The sequence below is a fragment of the Neopelma chrysocephalum genome, unplaced genomic scaffold (genome assembly GCF_003984885.1).
Source record: "Neopelma chrysocephalum unplaced genomic scaffold, ASM398488v2 Primary Assembly neopelma1_23b, whole genome shotgun sequence".
Lineage (NCBI taxonomy): Eukaryota > Metazoa > Chordata > Aves > Passeriformes > Pipridae > Neopelma > Neopelma chrysocephalum.
Window position 1 is genome coordinate 5,787,382 of NW_020897692.1, and position 23,768 is coordinate 5,811,149.

At 41.2% G+C, this 23,768-nt stretch overlaps 2 protein-coding genes across 2 annotated transcripts in view; both read left to right on the forward strand.

Annotated features, from left to right (window-relative positions):
- Positions 1 to 2,934, forward strand: part of UBE2J1 (ubiquitin conjugating enzyme E2 J1) — a 28,644-nt gene extending 25,710 nt beyond the window's left edge. Inside the window, exon 8 of the mRNA XM_027695446.1 lies at positions 1,762 to 2,934. Coding sequence (XP_027551247.1) covers positions 1,762 to 2,031 — 270 coding nt within the window. The 3' untranslated portion in view covers positions 2,032 to 2,934. The remainder of the gene's footprint in view (positions 1 to 1,761) is intronic.
- Positions 2,935 to 4,888: 1,954 nt separating this feature from the next.
- The window catches only part of GABRR2 (gamma-aminobutyric acid type A receptor rho2 subunit), a 34,524-nt gene continuing 15,644 nt past the window's right edge, over positions 4,889 to 23,768 (forward strand). Inside the window, exons 1-2 of the mRNA XM_027695439.1 lie at positions 4,889 to 5,179; positions 13,274 to 13,380. Of these exons, the coding sequence (XP_027551240.1) occupies positions 4,992 to 5,179; positions 13,274 to 13,380 (295 nt within the window). The 5' untranslated portion in view covers positions 4,889 to 4,991. The remainder of the gene's footprint in view (positions 5,180 to 13,273; positions 13,381 to 23,768) is intronic.

The window sequence follows — 23,768 nt, forward strand, 5'->3', positions numbered from 1 at the left end:
AGGATCAGGAATATTTCTAGACTTTTTCTTCCTTTTTATTTCTTTAGAACCATTTGAATGAGAAAAGCACTTTGTCTGCTGAATTGGCAGTTCTTGTGTGCTGAATTGACTCCTCTCTCTCTCCCCTTCTGGAAGATGGGAGTGTTGATGGATCTAGGAACTTAGTTTTTCAAAACTTGGCTTCTCTTAGTCTTTGTTTTCCTTGGCATGAGGAGCTTTCAAGTGAGTTCAAAATGAAGCAGAATTGTTTTCTTCTGCAGTGTAGTGGAAGTCATGGCAGGCTGCTCATGGTATTCTTGATGTCACTGCTGATAAAATTTATCTTTTAAAAACACTTCTCTTTGAAGCTACCCAAGCTGCTTGCTTACTTAGGCAAGAAACCTGTGTAAACAGGCAACTTGTCAAAGGTGGCAAGTTATTACATCAGTACTTCCTTGCTGATGATAAACAGTGGGAAAATAGTAATGATGAAGAAAGGAAGGTCTCTTCCCGGGCTGGTCAAATCACTGACTAGTCGTAAATGTGGGAGAATTCTTCTCCCACATAAAGAACACGTGACCAAAGAGTCAGGAGACCAAGTGCTGGTTCCTGTGTTGTGGATCCTCAAACCTGATACACAATTGAGGGCATTCCCTGTCTGGCCATGTGGAAAGAGTGTCTTTTATGAATATAGTGGCTGGCTGAAACAGTGCTTAAGGTTGTGGATATTGTGTCCATTAAAAAGCTTTTGTTTGGAAGCGTATATAAAATGTCCAGAATTCTAGTTTTACCTACTGTGATGATAATCTTTTAGAAGGAAAGGCGGAGAAAGCTAACTCTGGAAAATAGCTGCAAGTTGCTTTAAGTTAGGAATACTAGCACACTGTTCTGAGAACTGAAAATAAGACTTAAAAAAAAACAGCCCTGCAATTTTTTGTCAGAGGAGCTTTTTTTTTTAAGTGCTTTTAAATTTAACCTTGTCAAAATGTTTATTTCTAATGACTGTGCTGTATCATTATTTTTAATACTAAAATGTTGGAAATTTGAGCCTTTTAGTATTGCAAGCAGGATTAGTCTGGTGGAAAATCGGTAATCATAGTTTCAGTCTAACAAACTGGAAGAAAGAACATCAGTAGCCGAAGTTTATTTTTTTTGGTACTTGTAATGTCAGACCGACGTTTGCCCAGTAGAGGGCAATAGGTAAGTGCCTGCACACGTGCAGTGCTTGGGAACTCCTGCTGGGATCATGTGGGTGGTTGGTGTTTAGGATTTGTTTTGTGTTTCCGGTGGTGTTGGTGGTGATGAGAACAGACTTCTGGACCCAACTGTCCACAGGAAGCAGTGCAGCACTGCTTGATTACAGTTCTCTGGACTTCTTCCTTTCCTCACCTCCCCAGCTTGTTTCCCCTTCAGTGTAGGTGACATTACAAATGCTCAGAAACTTAACTATCCAGAGGATTATTAAAGATTTCTTGAACAACAAAGAGTTAAACAAATCCTAGACAAAGATATTTGAAATCTCTTTAAGACAAATACTGTTTGACAGACTTTCTTCAGCCTTTTCTTGTCCGTAGAACTGCTAGTTTGCAGCTTGAAATATACTTCTCAGATAGCGTATGGACAAAAGTGACAGCTATAACAGTCTTGTAATTATTGGTGACGTATTATCAGGCTTTCAAGTATTAACAGCAATCTGAAGAGTATGTTTTAGTCCGTATGATTTTATTTCTTGCTAATCTTATGCAGTGTCTTCTCTCACAACTTTCCATGTTTCCTTTTTAGTCTGAAACTCAGAACAGCAATGCAGTGGCTGGTCAGGAGCGCGCTCCAGCTGTGTCCACTAGCACATCCATGAGTCCCCGGCAGCGCCGTGCTCAGCAGCAGAGTCAGAGACGGGCTCCATCCTCCACTGACTTTAACCGGGCACAGCAGCCGAGAGTCAACACGAACCACACTGGATCAACTGTTCTGATTGTCCTTCTGACCTTTGCGTTGGCAGCTCTTATATTTCGCAGAATATGTTTGGCTAACGAGTATATATTTGAGTTATAAGGTTGTTTGTCCTAACAGCAGGGACCTGAATGCTTCATTGAACATTCTGTATTGGGTATGACATGAGAACTGTTTACAAAGGCTACGTTTTGTATTTATGCTTAAATCCTTACGAATGTTGTTAATGTACCTACAGATACGTTACTTGTAAGAAAAGCAAAGTGGGACATGTGTTATGAGTGCCCACTAGAGAAACAGTGCAGTGGAATAGTAACATTAAGGCACGTCGGATGGGCCTAAATTTGAGTAATTTATAAACTAGAAAAAGACAATTTTTAAAAAATGGTTGATTAATTTTTTATGGAACATAAATGCAATTAATCACCCATGTAAGTTAGTATAAGATTTTAAATTGAAGAGGGAATTATAAAATGAAACACCACTATGTGTTTGTGTCCAGTGAACTCTTTCGTAACCGCTTTGATTTACCATGACACATTTCTAGAGGGGGAACACATACAAATTGTGAAGCTGCTTTATGTGTGTGGAAGGGGGAAAGGAGAAGGGGAGGAAAGAAGAGGCCGGAAAACGACTTGCATTATTTTGATTTTTATTTTTTTGGAAGAAAGATTGGATAATCTTTTGAAAGATTTGAATGTCCTCTTCTAGTATTTTCAATTGTATATCTTGTTTTTAAATTTGACAATGCTACAAAACATGTCTATTCTTGCAATAGTTATAAATATGTAATATAATTATTTACCTGGAGCTATTGTCTTTTCATTATACCAGAAATATACATAATGTGTTGAACTGAATGTTTTGCGTGTTGTTTTATTTACTAAAGAAAATTTAAACCTTATTATACTTAAACTCTCATATATCTGAACGTGCTTAAGAGAAGTATTTATTGCAATCCTACTAGTAATAAAGTTTCAAACCACTCTTTGGATATGCTTCAAATATCACATGGCATTTTATTTATTGTTTGTTTGGGTTTTGGGTTTTTTTGTCTGGGTTTTTTTTTTGTTTTGGGGTTTTTTTTAGTTGGTTGGTTTTTTGTTGTTGTTTTGGGGTTTCTTTGGTGGTTGTTTTTTGGGTTTGTTTTTTGTTTAGGGGTTTTTTTTTGGTTGGTTGGTTGGTTGGTTGGGTTTTATTTTGTTCACTTGGAGGGGGTTAGTGGTTTTGGGGTTTTTTTTAACCTAAAATCTATATTAGACCTAGAGACTTTCTTATTTTAAATTTATTTAAAAAGTCACTGGTAATATTCATGAATACTGTGAAAATGGATATACAAGCAGCAGACCTATAATTTTTAAGGTTTTGAGAGGTTTTGTCTGTGACTGTTTAAATTGGAGTGAAGTAGAAGAATGCAATGGGTGGGATAATTTTCCTCTGGTATTATTGTTCAAATTATTGTTCAACATGTTTATTTCAAAGACAAGGAAATTTAGCTAGCTCTCATTTTGTTGCTGTCAGACATGATAGCACTGACTTAAGTGAGATTCTCATCCTGTTTCTTAGCAAGTATTTATCAAGCTACCTACAACTTCCTAGATTTTGTTAGTTATAGCATATATTACATTAAAGTAGCTATAAAAACTTCTAAAATGAGGAAAGCCCATTATGTGTCTAAGGGGAATGTGGAAAATTAAAAACTCCAAAAGATGACTTCTTTTTTAGCATTTCTGTGCACTGTTGATAATCTTGTTTGCAGGTACAATGGAACAAGGATGAAAAAATAGGTTTTTTTAGAAGTTCCGACAGAAGTATGTCATTTGTTCAGTAGTTACTTACACATTCTGCCATAGAACAATCTGATGTCTATATATTGTCTTTTTACCTAATTTTTTATTTCGTTAGAAATTAAGACCCAACAGAAAACCCCAATACACAACTTCCCTTCCCCCTCCCCCAAAAGAAAACACCCTGCACACGAAAACCCTAAAAACCCTCTCCACATCCTGTAGCCTCTAATACAGAAGTACTGTGTTTCCTAGTTGGTGCTTGAATACCTATTCACTTCAAGTATTGCAAACGTGGGCTCACAGAAGAGAGTTCTGGAAAAGGTCTGACCGACCCACAAGACAGCGTTGCTGGGGTTTGAGTTGCTCACTCCTCTGGAAGCTTTGCTCTGAGTGTGTTTTTCTCTTCCTCCAGAATCACTGCTCTGCCAAGCAAATGTTTGCTCTCGTACCTGTGCCATGCACTGACTGTTATTAACGCAGATGGACAGTCAGCACTGTCCTGCAACTGAGCTGTGAGGAAATGAGCCCCCCCAATGGTTTTTTGTAAACAGCCTCTTCCTTGTGATTAAAGAAGTAGCTGCTTTGTAACTTTAAAATTTTCATTTAAATCTTCTTTGATAAGAGTTCAAATGCCCAATTATGCAAAATACCCATATGAAAAAAAAAAACCACATTAATGGCGACTTGTTTTATGTAAAGTCAATTTCATGTATAGATTGGGAGTTTCTGTTTTAATTTTCCTTTAAAAGTTAACAGCAAATAAAGTCAGCATTTTCAGAGGAAATAGCTCATATTCTATGTTGAACAGCATGAAGAGCCAGACTAAATCAGAAAATAAACCCTCAACTGCTATAAATGCATCAAAATACATGTATTTTACAATGAGATACATGTCTGAAATGTGACATAGGTGTTTTCCAGTTGAAAAAGATGCCATACAAAGGATCAAAAAAACGTGGAATGCCTAATGAAAAGGGACAGCCTGGTTTTACAGTCTGGCAGGAGGATAGCCCTGAGATTAGGGGATTGAGCAAAAAGCCGCATGCAGAATTGCGGGTCTTTATATAATGGCTTTAGTAAGTATCCTTTAGGACCCAGTGGAAATGTTTATGAGGTAAACTTGGTGAGTAATGGCCAATCATTAAGCGGTGATGAGGGAAAATCTTTGAGTGCGAAGCCCCTGAAAGCCTGTCGAAAGCATCACGTCGGGAAAGCAGCGTTTCTGCCACTGATCGCTGACCAACGCGCGACACCGGAATTAGAGTTGATTCAATGTTTAAGCCCGGGGGGAATTGTACTACAGGAGGTCACTGGAGTGCAGAGTGCCCGGCTCCCATTTTCAGCAAGATGCCTTATTTTGCAAAACTCCTTTTATTAATCTTTTGTTTAGTTCTTCTTGTGGAAAGCAGAAAACACAGGAGGAGGAGGTGGACAAGCCAGCTGGATGTGCAGAGGGCAAGGTAAGCGTTACTAAAACACTGTATCTCTTTTCGTGGAATGTTACAAATACATAACTATGCGGACATAAAAACCTACTCTGTCAATATCTTTGTGTCTATTGTATGTGTAAAGAGCTTTATAGATAATATTTTTATACCAGTCGCTGGTAGTGTAATCAGTTTTAACTGTAAGTGGACACTTCTAATGCTAATATTGATTAACTCTGAGCGAGGCAGGTTTTGCAGAGAAGTTGACCACTTCAGCATGGATTATTATAAAATTATTCTTAGCCATATATGCAAATTACTGAGAGAATTCAGAGGAGTTGCAGTTAATAGAGATTTCAAATGTACATACTCTTTCAGCACTGTTTCAAGAGCAGATTGTTTACCTGCTTGCTAGAATACCTGTGCTACTTACGTTCACTTGGAATTGCCTGTTATTTTCTAGCAGTTTGAGATGGAGAGCATGCATTATGGTAATTAATGGTTAATTAAACCCTGGAAGTTATCCAGGGATTGTAAAATTAAAAATACATTTTGAAGAAATACATGGAATCTTTAAAAAAAATGTATTTTAAAGTCAAGCAAAGGCACAAGAAAGAGTTAAAGGTATTAGTAAAGTTTATTAGATTTACCATTGCTGAGATTTGTCCGGAGGTTTACATTAGAAAAGATAATCTTCCAAACCTGCCAGACAGTCCAAAGTATGTTATCCTTTTTTGTGGTTATGTCATCCAGTGGCAATTATATCTTACAAGACTATTCATTGTTTGAAGGGCTCAAAAATAAAATTGGGTTAATCCATCTTATTAAATGGCCTCACTATGGCTGTAAACTTTCATATTTTCCCTTATTTTATTGGGCTTTTTGGTTTAACACTCAATACTTATAAGGAATGTTGTTACTTGAATGTTTTGCAAATAAATGGGATGTAATTGGAAGCAAAGAATACATAATATGCTATCAGATTTACACTACTTATTGAAAAAATACAGTGGCATATGCTTTTAGTGACTTTAATGTTATAAAGCTGAAACAGCCAGGGGCTGATCCTGAAATCCTAAAGTCAACTGAAGTTTTACTACTGATTTCCACAGAATCGCAATTGTTGAATGAGATCTTTCATTTAACTCTGAAAATATTTCAAAGTCTACATTCTGGGGATTGTGCAGGATTCAACAGTAGCATTTCCTTGCAAACCAGTTGTGTGTAGTAGAGGTCATTTGCTTTGAAGTAACAAAATAGTATAAATCCTTCTTTAAATATTGCTCAAAAGTAGTACCATTCTCTGGGTTAAAAGTTTTATACTTCATTTGAAGGTGGTGAAAATAGTTTACTGTTTTTACAGTGCCATTATTTTTGTGAGCTGTAATAGAGTGGTAGTCAAAGCACTGCTAAAATTATTTTTATAAATATACTCCAAAGAATAACTGATACTATTTAGTTTTCTGTGATGTAATGGTTTTAATGAACAGTTTTCCAGTCAGGTAGAACATGAGGAACTATATATTTTTTATATATATATATATATACACAATTATATATTTTATATATACACACATACCCCCCCATACAATTCCTATGCAATATGGTTATTTAAAAGTATATAAAAAGAATTTTTATGGACTATCAAATGTGAATGATAATTTTAATACAGAGAACTCTGCAATGTTGTGACAAAAAGAAGTGTATGGAGCAGTGTCAATAATATTTTAAATTTCCTGTTACATAGAAAAAATGTAGTTGTCTCTAAACCAGCAACAAATAGTGGACTCATCTAGTAAAAGGAAACAAATGCTGTTTCCTATGCTGGTTTCCCAATCATGCAAAAGAAATTTAAACAATGATCTTTCGAATAATTTAATCCCATTTTCTGCTTAGCATTTCTCTTGCTGACTCACCATAAGAAATAGAGTAAATTTTACAGTAAACATACTAATCAAGAAAAATGTGTTCCTATATTTGGGAATCTACATTTGATAAGTTTGATATTTTGTATCCATTAAGGGGATAAATCAACACGATCAAAGATCTTTATACTGACTTCAAGAAGATAGCTTGGGTTATGCAAGTGCAGAACACCTTCAGTTATGTAGTTTTTTACTTGTACATTGAATAGAGTTTCACGTTGTATAGAGGTCCTTACCCCCAGAGCTCTGAGGGCTTGGATAGCTGGTCCCACAGGTGCCAAAACAGCTGTCTGCCAAGGTTATTCAGGGAAGTGGTTGAGCCTGTGCCTTATGGGAAAGGAATATGGGAGAGTCTGGTTAGGAACCCAGATTAAGAAATTCCAAGTTAAGGGTTGCCTCTGCACCCTTAATTACTCCCCTTGGTCTATGTTAATACTGAACTGTAATGCATTATTTTTTTTTTGATGAGTGGTGCCTTGCTCAGTGTGCAGAACAGATAATCCTTGCTTAGTTAGACACTGTGTTGCATTTAATATTTTCTTACTCCTGCGTCCCCCACCTGACTTATAACACGTCTCTTCTTCTACAAATTGAGGTATAACTTAAAGAAACAACTGTTACTGTGCATCACTGCCCTGATCATTGCCTGGTGCAGCTTCATGTTATGCTTTAGAGGGCCCAGGCTTTGCATAGAAATTCGGTCTGTGCTCATCAAGTAGCAGGTCCTGGCTTTGTACTTTGATGGTGGTTTTTCACATTTTCCGGGGTGTACAGTCTCTGCCACTTACATTGCAAAACCGAAGGATATCAGTGATTTGTGTGAGGTTGAGGGCACTCTTGCTAATTTGCAAGCTGACAAATGGTGCACAAAACCAAGGGCTCATAACTAACCAAAACATTGGTTAAAAATTTTTGCATTTCATTTTGTTTGGAAAAGTCAAGTGATAAATGAACCGCAAAGCAAAGCCTTTTGTCAGAGTCCCCTGGGTGACTGCTGGGCAGGGCAGGCTGGCCCCTGCCTTACCCACGCACCAGGGAATAAATTTCCAGAGAGGAAGAAGAGACTGGTGCTGAAAGAGACAGTATAAGTGTGGAAAGGTGCAGGTATATGTGTTGAGTGGTCTGTGCTGCCATTTTGCTGGCTGGGATTTGCCAGAGAGCGGGGTACACAGTCTAGGCTAATGCTGCCAGGGCATGTCCAACTTGCTATGAGTAGTGCTGGCTTGTACACAGTGTGTGTATCTGTGCTTGGAGCTTCCTCAGCACATCGGCCTTACTGTAAGTGCTAAGCAAGTGCTGCTGGAATGTCCAACACTGAGTTTTTGAAACAGTTTGGGGTACTCTTCAGTACATTGGCAGTGGCTGCCTCTCAGGAACTGCAAACAAATGCAGGTAGTCCTTCTAGATTATCCAGCTGGACAGAATTTCCACTCAGAGAAAAAGAAGCTCTGAGAATTACTACTTTTGTTAATATTTATTGCTCTATAACAATTGCTGATAAAGCTTCTGGTAATGTGTATTGCTCTGCATAAATTGAGAACTCAATTTACCACCTGGATTGTGCCAGTGAATGCCGTGTTTCCAGCAACCTACACTCACCTAACTCCAAGTCTGCCTGTTCCTCTCTCCTACCATGCGAAGCCTCGTGCTTCAATCAGCAGAAACATTGTGCCTTTGAAATAGAAGTGGCTTTGAGCTTTTGTTAGCTAAAGACTTCCTGCCAAGATTTTTGGAAGTGGTAAGTGATTTGGAGTATCTCATTAGAGATGCAGTTTTCAGAGTATGCTACATGCGAGTTCTAATTTGGGACTCAGAAGCAGAAGATGACCATCAGGGCATGGCAGCACAAGGCTCAGCACAAAGACTGTTTTTCCAAACAGCAGTCCACTGGAGTAAGGGGTCTAGTGATCCCTGCCGAAACTGCTGCTGCTGGCAGCGACTTCCCTCTACTTTCTTGCAGAGCTGCATTTTTATCACATTTTTCAACCAGATAATGCAGACGTCCTCTAGCCTGTGGTACCTCCCAGGCCCTACAGAATCCCTCTGCTCTATGGTGGTTTCTCAGAAAATTTCGAGTAAGTGGCTCAGTGATTAAAATGTTGATAAACATTTTTTACAGGTGTGTTGCTTGTCTGGGACTCAAGTCCAGGGCATTGCAGAACCTCTAGTTGTGTGAGGTTTGATGTCTCCTGGGATCTTTTCCCCAACACTGCAGCGTCATAGCAGTGAAACAAAAGCAGGGAGAAAATGTGTACGATAGCAGTGATTGTGCACACCCTTTGATCTTGTGTCATCATTTTCCGGAGTCTGGCTTAGTTTTTCTAGAAAGCTGGCATGGAAAATCACCTTCTTTCCTGCTTTGGAACCTACAGACAAGTTAAGTGTTACATCCAGAAGTTGGGCAACAGAGTATCTCTCCCCTGGTGAGATGGTACGATCTCTCCCATGGTACGGCCATCCATGCAAACCAAGATAGACCTGTCTTCTTGTGGAGATGCCAGGGCTTCTTGGGCAGCGAGGGCTCCTCTAGCACTTGAATTGGTGGCCCTGACAGGCAATGGAAAGAGACTTTGACAAAATTGAGGACCTTGAGGTTTCCAGCTTGTCAGAAATTTCTAGCCACATCTGATCCCATGTGATGCACGTACGTTAAGATTAAAGATACACATCTATGTGGGCTACACTCACAGCACAATGGAGATAATAAATTTGGAATGCTTATCTAGGAGTGAGCTAAGTTGTCATGACAGTCACAAACTGTTCTTGTACCTTCTGTTTTTCATTTAGCTTCTAGGAGATCTTTGCAGCAGTCACATGTTTTGTTGATTAGAAAAACAGGAGGTTTTGTACTTTCTTGGTGCTGAGTTTACACAGTGCGCAGGTCTCCTCCAGCTCGCTGTGGCTGCTACACAAAGTAAATGACACCTTCAACCAATGCATTTTGGGATTTTTTTCCCCCAGAGAATATACTGGTGAGGTAAGATTTCGTTGAAACTGTATCAATACTTTTCTGAATCTCAAGAGCTAATTGGAACCAAGGTCCCACGACCATGAGATACCATTTTGTGACCAAAGACAATGCTAAATTTCCCAGAGGAAGGTGCAGATACCTCACAGACTCTGGCTGCCAACAGCTGCGCCATGCTCAGGATGAAGATCACGTTCACTTTCACACTCACTACTTAGCTATTGCCTTACACCCTGTGGCATGAGGACTGTTTCCAATTTGATAAGTTTTTTTATCTCACTCTAAAACATCTGAATGTCTGCATAGATACCCACTTTTCTGAGTCCTGCTGAGCTGTTATCTGTAATTTCTCATGCCATCAATAATTAATTTTCTTTGATATATTTGGCAATATAAGAAGCATTTTATGCAATTGAGAACAATTCTGAAAAAAAGTGACTGGAAAGGAAAATATATATAAAAAAAATAGGGCAATAATAGAGAAGCCTTTACTGAAGCTCAGTGAGATACCCGTCCCCTTCTCTCCTCTGTAAACAGGAACAATTCTTCACAAAAGTCAGATTTATCAAATTCATCGCCTTTGAATGAAGTACAAACAGCAGTAAAATTATATATGAAAAACTTGGCAAAAAAAGAGGTGGGGCAATGGGTGGCTTTAAATGAATAGTGGTGAATGACAGAGAGTGCATAAAGCTGAAAGAAACCCTGAGAAATCTGTAATCAGAAATGCTAAAGACTATAAATACATTGGGGAGGATTTCTGAGATAGCAGTGATCAGATTGTCAGTAAAGGCGCCCGATGGGCAACAGTATTCAATGCATCCTTCAGCTCTGCAAAAGCACTGGCAGCTCCCCATGCCAGTCAGCAATGGGTGTGGCGTGGGGTACCTGCCAGAGAGGGTCAGAAGATACTGCCATAGTTGATGTTAAACACTGTTATAAAGATTTTTTTTTTCAAACAAATTTGATCTTGAATTGGATTAAATAGACAAAAGTAGTTGCACATTTCAAAGGCTGTAGAGACTTCCTGTCATTAAAAATATCTTGGTACAAAATCTTTGTAAATGGATTAATTTGATTAGAAAGGACAGAGTTCTATCTATAAAGTCTGAGTTGTCCAGCACCTGAAGGATTGGGCGTGAACTGATGATTAAATGCTGGCTATTAAATGCAACTCCTGGCTGTGGAAGTGCCTGAAAACCTGTCTCTTTCCTGAGACAGTGTCTGTGTCCCCAGCCAGCCCTCTGAAGCCTCAGTGGCCACAGACTGTTCTCAGCAGCTCTCCTGTGTGTTCTTTGCTGTTTGATGATTTTTAAAAGAATTGATCAAAGCACAGCATTTCAGTGATGCTGAGCCATCGATTTAGAAGATGGCACTGTAATACTGCCAGGGTTTTCTGTACTAATTCCTCATACAGCGGGCAATCCGAAGTTTTATTGGATTTTTAATTAGATTTTTTTCCCCATTCTTTGAGGAGAGAGACTTGATTGAACATTCAGCGGTACTTTGGCCTTTCCCAGATAATTAAAATCAAGCAGACACGGGAAGATCCTGCTTCCCCACTTCCAGCTTTTCAGGCGTAGAGGCAGTACTGTGGATGGCAAAGCGAAGCCCTAACCTTTGCAGAGAAGCAAAGTTTCCCCCCTGCAGCAAGCAGTTAAAAGCTAAACTTTTGCCTCCAACCATTCCCATTAGTGACTGGACTTGGTTTGACACCCTGCTTTTAGGTAACCATTAGTGCAGCTGTGCCAAGCACGCTTGCTCCAGCTGGCTCTATTTCACAGCCAGCAGGGAGAGAGATGCTCTGAAATCCTGACTGAAACAGGAGCCCAAAGTGATGTAAGAAGGGTCCAACGTTTTCTATGTGGCATGTGTCCTGGAGCACAAGGGGTTATATTCCCTCAAAACATCCATTCGATATATTTATTTTCAAATTTTGTTGCTTCCTTTTCACCTCCTTATTAAAGTAAATGGGTTATTGATGTTAGCAGCAGCTATCAACACCCCCTAGGTTTCGTAGTTTCTTTCCTGAAATGAGCGTTCTGATGGGAAACTTTTCTTCTGATTGGTGATTTATGATTTTTGCTCCCTTTGCCTCATACTCATCATGCTTTGTATTTTAATGAGGCCAAGCACATCACTTTCTACAGCCACGCTTATGAGTGTGGTGATTGTTTTGTAAGCTCTGAATTTTTCACCAAGATTTTAAGCCTAAGTAGTCTCTTTATTTTTTCTCCAAGATTTTTTTCTTTATTTTCAGTAATATTTCTTTCACACAGGCAAAGGAATCTGAACCCTTTTGTATAAAGTTCTTTATCATTATTACTTTTAGTAAGTTACTGACAAACAGCTCATTGCAGCAATATTTGTAACTTTGTTGTATCTTACGTCCGGAACAGAGGGAGGAACCTTAATGGTCCAAGTTCTCCATCCTGCACCACTGGAGAACAGCCAGGGATGCTGATCTGGATTTTCTTCCAGAAATGTATATTTGTCTGCCGTTTAGTTATCCCCCTATGTGATTTTAGTGACTATCTTGCACTTTTCTTGGGGGTTTGTTGTCATCCTTGTCATATCATTATCATATAACGTATCAAATAAAAGGTTAGAATTTTTCCTACCTTAATATTCGGGAAAGTGAAGGATTGCAGACTTCTTTAGCTAAAACTCCTCTTTTCCTGCTGTTGAAGGGAGGAATGGGTGGTTTTGTTGTTGCTGAAAGCCAGAAGACAAAGCAAACCCTCTGTCCACACAAACTGCTGGCACTGAAGTTCACTCAGAATAGTGTATGACATTGCGTGACCACCATCGAAAAGAGCTTTCTCATGACAATGTTCCTTGGTACCTGGCCAAATCCTGGCCAGGTAACGTGGGGGCAGCCGGCTGCTTCTGCCGTTGCTTGCTCTGAGCCGTGACATTTGCTGCATCCCAGCTCCTCCATGAGATGCTGTTCTCTCAGCCTTGTGCCTCCCTGGGAGCTGTGGTGTCTGGGGTGAAGGGAGCACCGTGTCCATCTCGGACTGGGGCAGAGAGAGCAGGGCACCTGTGGGGGCACAAAGTGCTGTGGAAAAGCGGCATTGTGTCTGTGCTGTGGTGCTGGCAGCCTCCCTGCTTCCCTCCCTCAGACTGTGCCTACAAAGCTGCTGCTCCTGCAGGTCCAAAACCGGGCTGGCAGAAGTCAGCTGCAGCTCAGGCATAGAGACATTGGACCAATGCTGTTGCTGTCTTTTGCAGTCACATCTTTAAGAAGAATCATGACTTGACCAAAGCTTGGAAAGGAAAGACAGAGCAGCTTCTCAGAGTCGATGAACATGACTTCACCATGAGGCCAGCTTTTGGAGGTAAGAATAAAATGGTTCTCTTGTTTTCATGTTCATTTAATTAAAAATAATCTAATTATCCAATTAACAATCTCATTTGAAAAGAAACAAGCAAAACACCAAACCTCTGGCCAAATGCATCAGTGTGAAGGGAAGGGACTTGGTGCCAAATCAGAGAGGCCTCATGCTTATCTCATAGCCCTCTGTGCTCTGTACAGTTCCTACATTCCTTCCTGTTGCTGCATTTGAGTTTTTTTGGCTGTAATTCCCCAGAGCTCAGGATGGACCCTGCCAGTAAGTGTTTCACTCTACTGAGAAGAGGAACAAGCCACAGGTTTTAGTGTTCACTTGTAGTTGAGAAGTTTCAATGAGTTTTTCAGCTGATGTTATCAAATTGCAAAATAAAGAACTCATTAGGTGGATCACATCCCATCCCATCCAGATAAAATCTTGTCTCAAACTCTCTAAGACAACCAAAAGAGTGGAAGAGTCCTCTGTGTCCTTCACTTCTGCCTTCTGTCACACCCAGTTACAGGAATGTGCTTGGCTGACCTTGCTAGGCTCACTACTGCAGAGATAAGAGAGTATCTGAATAAAAATGTGCTGGAATACCAGATGGAAAATGCTCTTCTGATTAGATCAATAACCAAGCCCCTTCAGAGCTAAGGACAGTTTTCTGTGGTTTTCATTGAATGGCTAATACTGCATCCTTTGTCCATTGGCCATCTAGGGTGAAGTGCTACTTCTCCCTGTCTAGTGAGACTCACAAGTGTTTTACCTTTTGCACCTCATCTGTAGAATGGAGCTTCTTGGACCTGCTCATCCCTGGTGTGACTTGAAAGATGTTTCTCTCCCCACAGTGCAGATGTGATGTTCTAAGAGCACAGTGCTGTCCCCATGCTGACAATTTATATGTATGTATCTCCATACTCCAGAGTTCAAATGTGTCATCACCAGTGACTCCTACCTGCCCCCCACTGTTATTTACTAGCAAGTTGCAGTCCAGCCTGACCATTGGAGGTAAAACTTCTTTTGCTAATCAGTGTTAAACTTGATCTGCTATTTCTAGGGTTGAAGAATTTGCCCTAATTTGCTCTCTGGGTGGAGCATAGGCAGATCTCTTGGGGCTGGTGTGAATACACCTGACAATCCATGGGGTGCAGCTGAGGCTCAGGGCTGAGGTCTGGGAGCTGGCTCTAGAAGCACTGGACATGAAACCTGCTCCTGCTCCTTTATGACTCGGCTGTAAAAATGATGGTGAATGAGCTGCTCTCAGGTCCTCCACCTGCTTCAGATAAAGCAGGTGATACTCCAGTGATACTGCTGCACCAGTCTGTGGTTAGGGAAAGGGAGATAATCCCTGGCATTTCCTTTCCTGCCAGGCTGCTTCTTTGGGAAGTTGAGCCTTTCAGCAAAGTGGATTTGGGAAGGAACCTGGCTTCCGAAAAATGAAAAGACCAGGGAGACATGAGATTGGTTTCATCGACTCACCTAAATCCTCTTGGTTCCAGGATGAGATGGTCACTGTCAGGAATGTCCAGCCAACCATCTTGTGGGCTTAACCCCCTGTTTGTTTGTTTATTGGTCTTTGTTTTCTTTACCTGGTTTTCTAGGCTTCTTTTTTTTCAATCTTCTGTCCACAAAGCCTGGACCTGTGAGGCGTTGGCTGGATGTCCACTGCCTTCAGTCTGGCTTTCTTTTGTTGGCATGCTGCTCCTTCACGGATAGTGGTGATCCCACACAGCTTGCCTGGCACAGCAGTGCTTTGTCACAGAAACACAGAATGGTTTGGTTTGGAAGGGACCTTAAAGATCACCTAGTTCCAAACCTCCTGCCATGAGCAGGGACACTTTCTGCTAGACCAGGTTGCTCAAAGCTCCATGCAACCTGACCTTGAAGACTTCCAGTGGGGGTATTAACAATTCACTGATTTTGATCAACACTTCATTGATTTCTGTCACTAGTATGTTGTGTTCTGAAGGTGGATAGGCAGCTGTGTGATTTCGCACACATGAACAGGGATTGCTGATTTGCTCTGCTTCAACTTCCCTAACAGACTGGACACTGAGAAGCAGATACTGTGTTCTGTTGAGTGAGTTCACTGAAGTGTATGTGCCTCCCTAAATGTCATGTATGCCCTGCCTTGCTATAAGCTCAGAGGCTGCAGTGTTAGGTTTTCAGATTTTTTTTAATCCAACCTCAGTTTTTTGGAGCTTGGCTGATGACTTCTGAGTGCCTAATGTGGACAAACTGGAAGACTGGAGCCTCTCTGCAGCTGTTACCACTCCGGACAAAAGACCTGCTGGCTACTGAGTCTGATAGAGTGGGATGAGAGGGCTTCTCTAGGAGGAGATTTGGACTCCTTCCCATGACTCAATTGAAGATAGCTGTGGAGCCACACTGATTTTTAAAACTTTTTTCCCCTAACTGGATATATGTCAAGGCGTGATGTCTGTGTTCTGTGGGAAAGCTATGGGGATTTATTCTGTTGTGCTGATGGTTTAGGTTTTGATGCTTAGTGGCACCACTGCACTATATTTCTGGAAACCGATCCAATTTTTACTATGTTCATCAGTATCACAGAGCCTGTGAGGAACACTTTTGTGCATGTCACACCAAACATACGTACGTAATTACAGAGTCACTCTTCCCGTGCTAATACAACTGCATTTTAATCTCCCTCTTGTCTTGTTTTCCCATGCTAACTCCAGTCACAGCATAAGATACTTCTAGAGCCAAAAGTCTTCTACTAATATTTATAAAATTGAGAAATATCCTAACAGCCTTTATAGAGAAGGTGCCTTTATTTATAAAGGAAAAACATAGTTTTTTTTTAATTTTTGCTTAAAACCTCCTTAATTTACCGAGGTTCTTGGGATAAAGATGTGGGATTAACAAAGTCGTGCTGAAGTTGCATGTGATAAGGAACAAAGCATGGAAAGAGCTTCATTGAGGCTACAGTCTTGGAAAGCATGGCTTACACAGGGATAGAAGGTGCTACAAGTTCTTACACCCCTGCAGTGTATTTTTAGTGACAGACGATAAGCCTGATGGGCAAAAATCTGGTAAGAGGCAATCCTCATACTTTCTTCTGTAATGTTATTTGTCAGGCAGTCACAGTGATTTGCTATGCACTGTGAGTCCTTCCAGTTTTTTGCTGTGGCAGTGTCAGTCAAACTGATGTGGTCTGACCTGCATAGGATAAAAAGGCTTTTGTATCGTGGAAGCAGAGAAGAGGAGCCTCTGGGGCGGCATGTGGCTGTAACCGGTCGCTGCCCTAAGACCCTCTCTGAGAGCAGTTCAAGGACCATGGTCTAATAGAAATTCCAGCCTTGTGGCATTGCATTGGGCTTGTGATGTTATGATGCAGGTGGGAAAGGTACTTCAATTCTGGAAAACACAAATAATATAATGAGGAAATTTTGACTGACATTAGACTAAAGAGAAACCCAGTACTGTAAACGTGATGGTTCCCAGGTTTGGTGGACCAGTTTACAACTTCACTATTGAACTTTAAACTAAAAAGGGGTTGGGGTGTGAGCTGCTTAATGGTGGCCACAGTGACTCTTGCTGGTCTGCAGAGGACAGTCAGCAAGCTGCCAGCCCAACACAGCTGTGACCACTGGGCAGAGCAGGCTAGGGTTATGCAAGGTGAAATGGAAAAAAACCCCCAACATTAGAGAAAGGTGAAAGGTTTTCCAAGAAGAAGTACCTTTGTAAAGAGCAAGCGAGTAAACAAATGTTGTGTAAGTTGTGTTATTAACAGCCCAATAAGCATGGTTGTCTTGCCTGCTCCCAGTCCACTAGAGACAGGCGACTGGGTACAGAGGCAATGACAAAGGTTTTTGCTTTGTTGATGGTCAAAGAGACTCCATAAGCTAAAAGAGACTGCAGGGTTTTTGACCCTTCGGGAGTTATCTCCGTGTCAGTGACCTTGTTCTAGCTAGCAGATGTTCAGGTATTATTTACTATTATTAATTTTTAAAGATTATGTAAATGTTTGTTTTACTGCCTTCCTTAAACACCCATTTTAAGCATTTCATCTATGACATCTCATATTTTACAGGGAGCCCATGAATAAGCAGCTTTAGTTGATACTTAAAATAGCTGTATCTTCTTTATTGAGGGCTAGCCTAATGCTTTACTTTTATTATATTTGCTCGTAGCTTAGTAGCCTAACTTCAGCTGGTCCTTGCTTCCCTTTCTGGGCAGTATTTTTGCCACGATGGATGAATAAGGGGATGAATAAGGCACAAGTAGTTCACTTAGCGTTACTATCAAGGGCTGGAATAAAACTTGCTTCTCTGCTAATGAACAGCTCTCAGTGAGATGCAGAGGAACGAAGCTCTCTGCTGTCATGAGGCAGGTGATGAACATATCCTGGTCGTGGCTGCCTGGAAGCTGCCCACATCTAAGAGGACCCATTCATATACATATTCATTAAAAAGTAAATATATATGTATATGAGCACACACACATGTATGAAGATACACTGAAAACTGTTTTGCAGCTTGCGGGCATGGAATCTCTTATGGATGTTTGCAGCCCCCCTGGGTGTGCACGAGATGTCTGTCAGTAAAGAAGTCTCAAACCTACTCATTTCCCATGTAGATATTTTTATCTCAGGGCCTACATGTGCCTCACTCCTCCAAAGATACATGAGAGAACAAAGATACTGTCTCAGAGGGAAACAATGAGCCTTTGAAAGCACTGCCAAAGAGAAAAAATAAAGAGATGTCACAAAGCTTTAGTCTCAGAGCTGGGTGGAAAACTGACTCCAGGCATCTTCATGGTAACACGCTCTTCCCTATCTTCCAAAGCCTGCTCCAGTGTTCAGAAATAAAAAATCATGTTTGTGCCCAGTTCTGACTGGAAGTGACTCACTCTTTGAAGATTTCACGCTGCTCCTTGGTGAGTGTTTTTAGGTGCAGAGACTGGGGTGCAACAAACTTTAGTGTTGGGCATCTTCTGAAGTCATTCCTGAACAGGACTTGTGGAAACCTCCTGAGTTCCCTGGAGAGGTTAGCCCCAGACCAGGCATCCCATTCAACCTGGGGCAGAGTTTGATATTCAAACTGGAGTTTCTGCAAGGTGAAACAAGCCACAAAGTCTTCTTTGTGTCGGAACCCACCCAAAATGGAGACTTTTTGTGTCCATCTGTTCTCCTTGTACAACCACTGAATGCAGATGCAAGGTGGTTTTTCTGTAAAGGTATTCTGAACACCATCTTTTCTATGTGCAGCGCCTAAGCTGAATGCGTGGTGGCTTTCACTGGGGAGTAGATCTCAAAACAGAGCAATTTACTGCAGGGGAAAAAGAAATGAGGGAGCACTCTTTCCACTGGTTCTCAGCACACCAGGTTGTGAACTTGGCAAAGGAATAAAGATATATGAAGCCACAAACAACTTTACAGGCTGGTTCCTAAACATCTTTTCAATATCAAAGTTTGAATTGAGGCTAGAACAGCGATGTGCAGGAATTTACAATAATAAGCCATGGTGTATGTCTGTGTGTGGATTCCAAATGTGAATTCATTTTCAGAAGACAGTACCTTTACAGTGAGAAGCTGCGAGGACGCTCCATCATGTTATATGTAAACCCTATGCAGAAATTATGGGGCTAATGGATACTGTCCAAGAAAGGGAGAAAGCAGAAGCACTCCCATCAGCCTCGGTCTGTGCTTCAGATCACTTAAATCCTCTCTCGACACACAAATACCTCCTTCAAAAGGGAAATCTCCTATTTTCCATTTTCAATTTTTATATTGTCACATTTGCTAATGACTGTATGAGTGTCTTGAGCTTACCTGAAAGCTGCCACTGTTCTGTGTCTGAGGTGCAAGGGGAATTATTTAATGGTGGGTTCATTTCTGTGTTGTAAGAAGAAGTCTGTGATTTTTATGAAGCTTTAAGAGTCCACTGTTTGTTTTCTGGTTGTATCAGTCCTGCTGAATTAGGATTTGTGTTCTGCAAGATATTTCTGTGGACAGTGATGGGGGATAATAAATGTTGACATGTTTGCTGTTTCTGGAAGAAATGCTCTAGTTGAAGGTTATAGAAGTTATTTCTAGACCTTGATCTACAAATACTTGTTTAATTTGAATAATTCCATGAATTTGGCTGATACTTTTCAGAGACTATGAAGTATAAGCTGAAAAGCTTTGCTGGACTGCAGTCTTCGAGCAAAGTATCACTGCTTCCTTTAGTCAGCCAAATCCACAGCTTTCACATGGATCTGTTTAACTGCCTGTGCAGCAGTGAACATCCTTGAGCTTTGAGATTTCTCCAGTGTTACAGTATTCAGGTCTTTTCCTGCTTATAATTCTCTAAGATGATCCTTCTATATTTCTTCTTGCTGAAGAAAAATTGAATTTTGATAAAATGTTGTTTATGACAAGGACAAGTTGGTTGATGAGGGCTTTTCTGCATTTAATGCTGTAATCTAAGTTACTTGTTCTGTCTACCAGTTCAGTGTGTTGTATACCGTCTCAGCTATTGTCCCCTCACATTCACACCCTCATCATCCTCTGCTCCCTCTCAGTAAAGAGGATTTTTTTCTTTTTGCTCATCCCTAGTGAATTTGATAAGGAATTTGGCAAAGCATCTGTAGCCTCAGTGGTTCAAGAGTTTAGTTGACTGAGGGACAGGATTGAAAAGGTAGCAGTTCCTAATTGACTTCAAGGCTTAGTGAGAGCAAAGATCTCTTGACGTTATTGGTGACTGATCCACAGCCATTTAATTCAATGGTATGTGCTGTAACCAAGATACCTTTAAGGAAACCCAGGGTTTGTTTCTGTGGTTTAAAGAGAGCATTTCTAGACAGGGCTTCAGTTGTGCTCATCACCTGAATCAGGACTTGATGATCACTGTATTCCTGTCATTAGCTCACAGGCAGCAACATTTGGGCTGTCCTCACTGGCCCTTCACCCACCCTTCCCTGCTCAGCCCAACTTTTTGTCTAAGCCTCCTCCAAAGGGTCTAGGTATCTCAATGTGCCCTCGTTCCCATTTATGTGCTCTCTTATTGCCTCAGCCTCACGTGCTGAATGAGGAGCAGGGAGAAGGGAAAAGCAGTGGTTGCTCCTGCTGATTGTAGTAAGAGTTTGCCCAAGAAAGGCAGAGTAAATATTTCCACTGATAAGTTGGTTTTGCAATCTCATCTTCATACTGTCTATATTAAGATCTAAACATTTGAGTCCCGTGTTCAAATGATTTCTCCCTCTCTCTATTACAATCACTGTTTTATCATCCCTCAAATTCATGATTAACTGCAGAAAAGAAATAAATAAAAGCAGTTTCACTGATGTACCAGACACCTAACACTGCCTTGGGCCTCTTCTCTCAAGGGCTTTCCAGACCATCCGGCTTAACATGGAACACCCTTTATTTTGGGTTTAAAAGCTTCGTGGCAGCTCCAGACTGAACCGTAGGTCTTGTCCTTGCAATGAGGTAACTGCTGGTTATTGAGCATTTGATGCAGGAACATGAACAAAGAAAAGAACGTGGACACAGTCTTTAATCTTCAAGAGTGGATAGGGAAGGAATAAGAGAGCAGGACATATACCGACTTGGCAGTGTTCTTATGTTTGTGGGTTTGGTTTTTAGTTGTTTGTTGTTTGTTTGTTTGTTTTTAATCTGTGATTATTGTTCAGACAGACATAGAAATTGCAGCAGTAAACAGACTTTGGGTGGGTGTTGATTTCCTGAATCAAGACTAAATTCAGGATTCATACACAGAGAGTCTCTCTTGCAGTCTGGAAGCTGTGGGGGGCTGCCCAGCTTGTGTTGGGCACACAGCCCATCGGCACCGGGGAGCTGCAGTGGGAAGTACCACAGCCAACCACTGCCATCCTCTTCCGGCACAACCTGATTGCACTGTGAAGCCATCCTGGCAGAGACCATGTCTTCTCCATTAGCACCATGGCTACCATGACATGGCTTTTTGGAAGCACTGTGGGCACTACTGCAGTGTCCCCAGCTGTATATGACAATAAGTAATATTAATTACTCATGCTTTCTCCAGTAAAAGACAGAGGCAGTGCTGGGGGCATCCTTGTGCCTGCCCTGACATGGGCTGTGTTGGACTGTGGAGTCTTTCTGAAGAAACTTTCTCTGAGCATTGAGCCTTGCTGTAGCAAAGGCCCAAGTTAAGTGTCACAAACATGACCTCACTGAAGAGCTATTAGGTATTTAAAGGCATTAAGCAAATAGATAAGTATTGGAATTACTGCCCAGGCTCTTCTTGATGTATGACTCTTCTTCACCATGTATGACTTTGATATGGTATCTGAACAAAAAAAGGCAAAAAAGGCAAAAAAAAGCAAAAAAATTGACTACCAACAGATGCTTGCTATCACCACACATAAAGTGTTTTTTGCTACCTTGTTTAAAAAACCAAAACAAAACATGTTTTACTGAGCAGGAGGGGTGCCGTGTAGAAATTTTTTCTCTCAGTTGCAAATTCTTGCTGGCAATTTTTTAAAAGTATGAAGTGCACAGCTGTGTGTCTGAATGTGACATGTAAGTGTTTATGAGCACTGGAGTGCTGGATTAGCCATGTTTCAGCTTCATTGCTGGGTAAACAGTCACTTAAATTGGAGTTGGTGGTTCTGAGGAGCCTGGTCCTGCCCCAGAGGGCTTCCTTCGGAGTGTCTGTACCCAGCACAACCACTGATGGAGGGTGTGGGCACAACAGTCTGGAAGTGTGCATGTGGAAGGGGGACAGTGTCACCATCAGCATGCTCTGCTGTAATTTGGTGAGGCTGGCTTATCAAAGCCCTAGCAAACCTGTACTGGGGCCAGTTGCAGCTTGTCTCATGGACATGGTGACTAGCCTTTTCCTCCTGAAGCTGAGTTGGTTCTGCTTTCTCCTCCATTTAGAGGCAAACCTAAGGCTGTGTTCAAAAGCCCTGAAGATGTGTGAGAGTGTGTAAAAGCTGCAGCAGGTACCGGAGCAGGACAGATGGCAGCTTGCAAAAGTGCCCTGCTTTCTCAGAATACCATTTCCGCTCTCTTGTTAGGCTCATGGTGTATTCAGAGCTTGGTTGTGGTCTCAAGGAAGATGCTGCTCTAGCTAAATACATGCATGCAGCCAGCCCTGCTATGTGTGGGTCTGAGTCTACAAAGTGATTGTGGTGCCTCTTACATGCCATCTGACTACTAATCAGATTGAAAATCTGGGTGCTGAAAAACTTCACAGATCTTCACAAATCATCATGGAGGCCACTATGGTTCTTGGAAAATTCAGTTCTGGGTGGCAAGTCCCAGACATGTCTGCAGAGCTTCTGTTTCCTTTCATAGAATCATAGAATAGGTAGGGTTGGAAGAGACCTCCAAGATCATCAAGTCCAACCCCTGATCCAACTCCAATTACTATATCATGGCACTAAGGGCCACGTCCAATCTCTTTTTAAAAACCTCCAGGGATGGTGAATCCACCACCTCTCTGGGTAGGCCATTCCAATGCCTGATAACCCTCTCTGTAAAGAATTTCTTCCTAACATCTAACCTAAACCTCCCCTGGCAGAGCTTGAGCCCATGTCCCCTTGTCCTATTGTTGGTTGCCCGGGAGAAGAGACCAACCCCCTTTGGCACGGTCTGTCTCACTGACAGTGCCTAGGCTGGAGATAGGCTGGATCGGCTCATCAGTGTGAGCCCTGAGTGCCACACACTGACAGCACAAGGTGGCAGTGGATCCACCTGGACTGTTCCTCAGCAGTTCCTGTTAACCTGCCCTGGTGGACTGTGCTTGGTGTGCATGTCTCTGTAGGCACTTACCTCAAGAAATGGGAAAAAGCTTGTGTGAGGGCACACTATGGTGAAGAGTAACCTCAGCAAGTCCTGGTCATTAATGAGCAGCAGTCTACAGTGAAGTTTTGATACAAGGTTTCTGATAATAGAAGAGTGTGCATTTGGTATGGGACATTTTCTGCTTATTTACTCTTCGTGAATTCTTTGGTTGCTAATTTTGAAACTGTTGTGGAAAGCTAGTAACATCATCAGTGAGTCATATGAATGGTGATGGGCTCTTGAGAGATTAATATAGCTTGTCTTTTCGGTAAAAAATGAGAAACCTTCAAGGAAGTGTTCATTGCTTGCCATTTCTTCATCTCAGTCCCCTCTTCTTGGGGCTAAATTCGTTCATAAAAGCCTAAAATTTAAGATGGGATGGCTCAGTTTTTAAAAATGTATGCAAATGTTTCATCCAAGCTCTGGATTAGCTGGGCAGAGTGTCAACATTGCAGTATATGCCAAGGGGAAGATAATCAATGTTTCAAAAGGGGCCTTACATGGTTATTCATTGACTCTTACCCCAGCCCCCTCATGAAGACAGAAATGTGTAACATAAGTTCAGAAATGTTTTGCACTTTATAGTGGTAATTACATGCAGATGATATGAAAGACCAGTTAT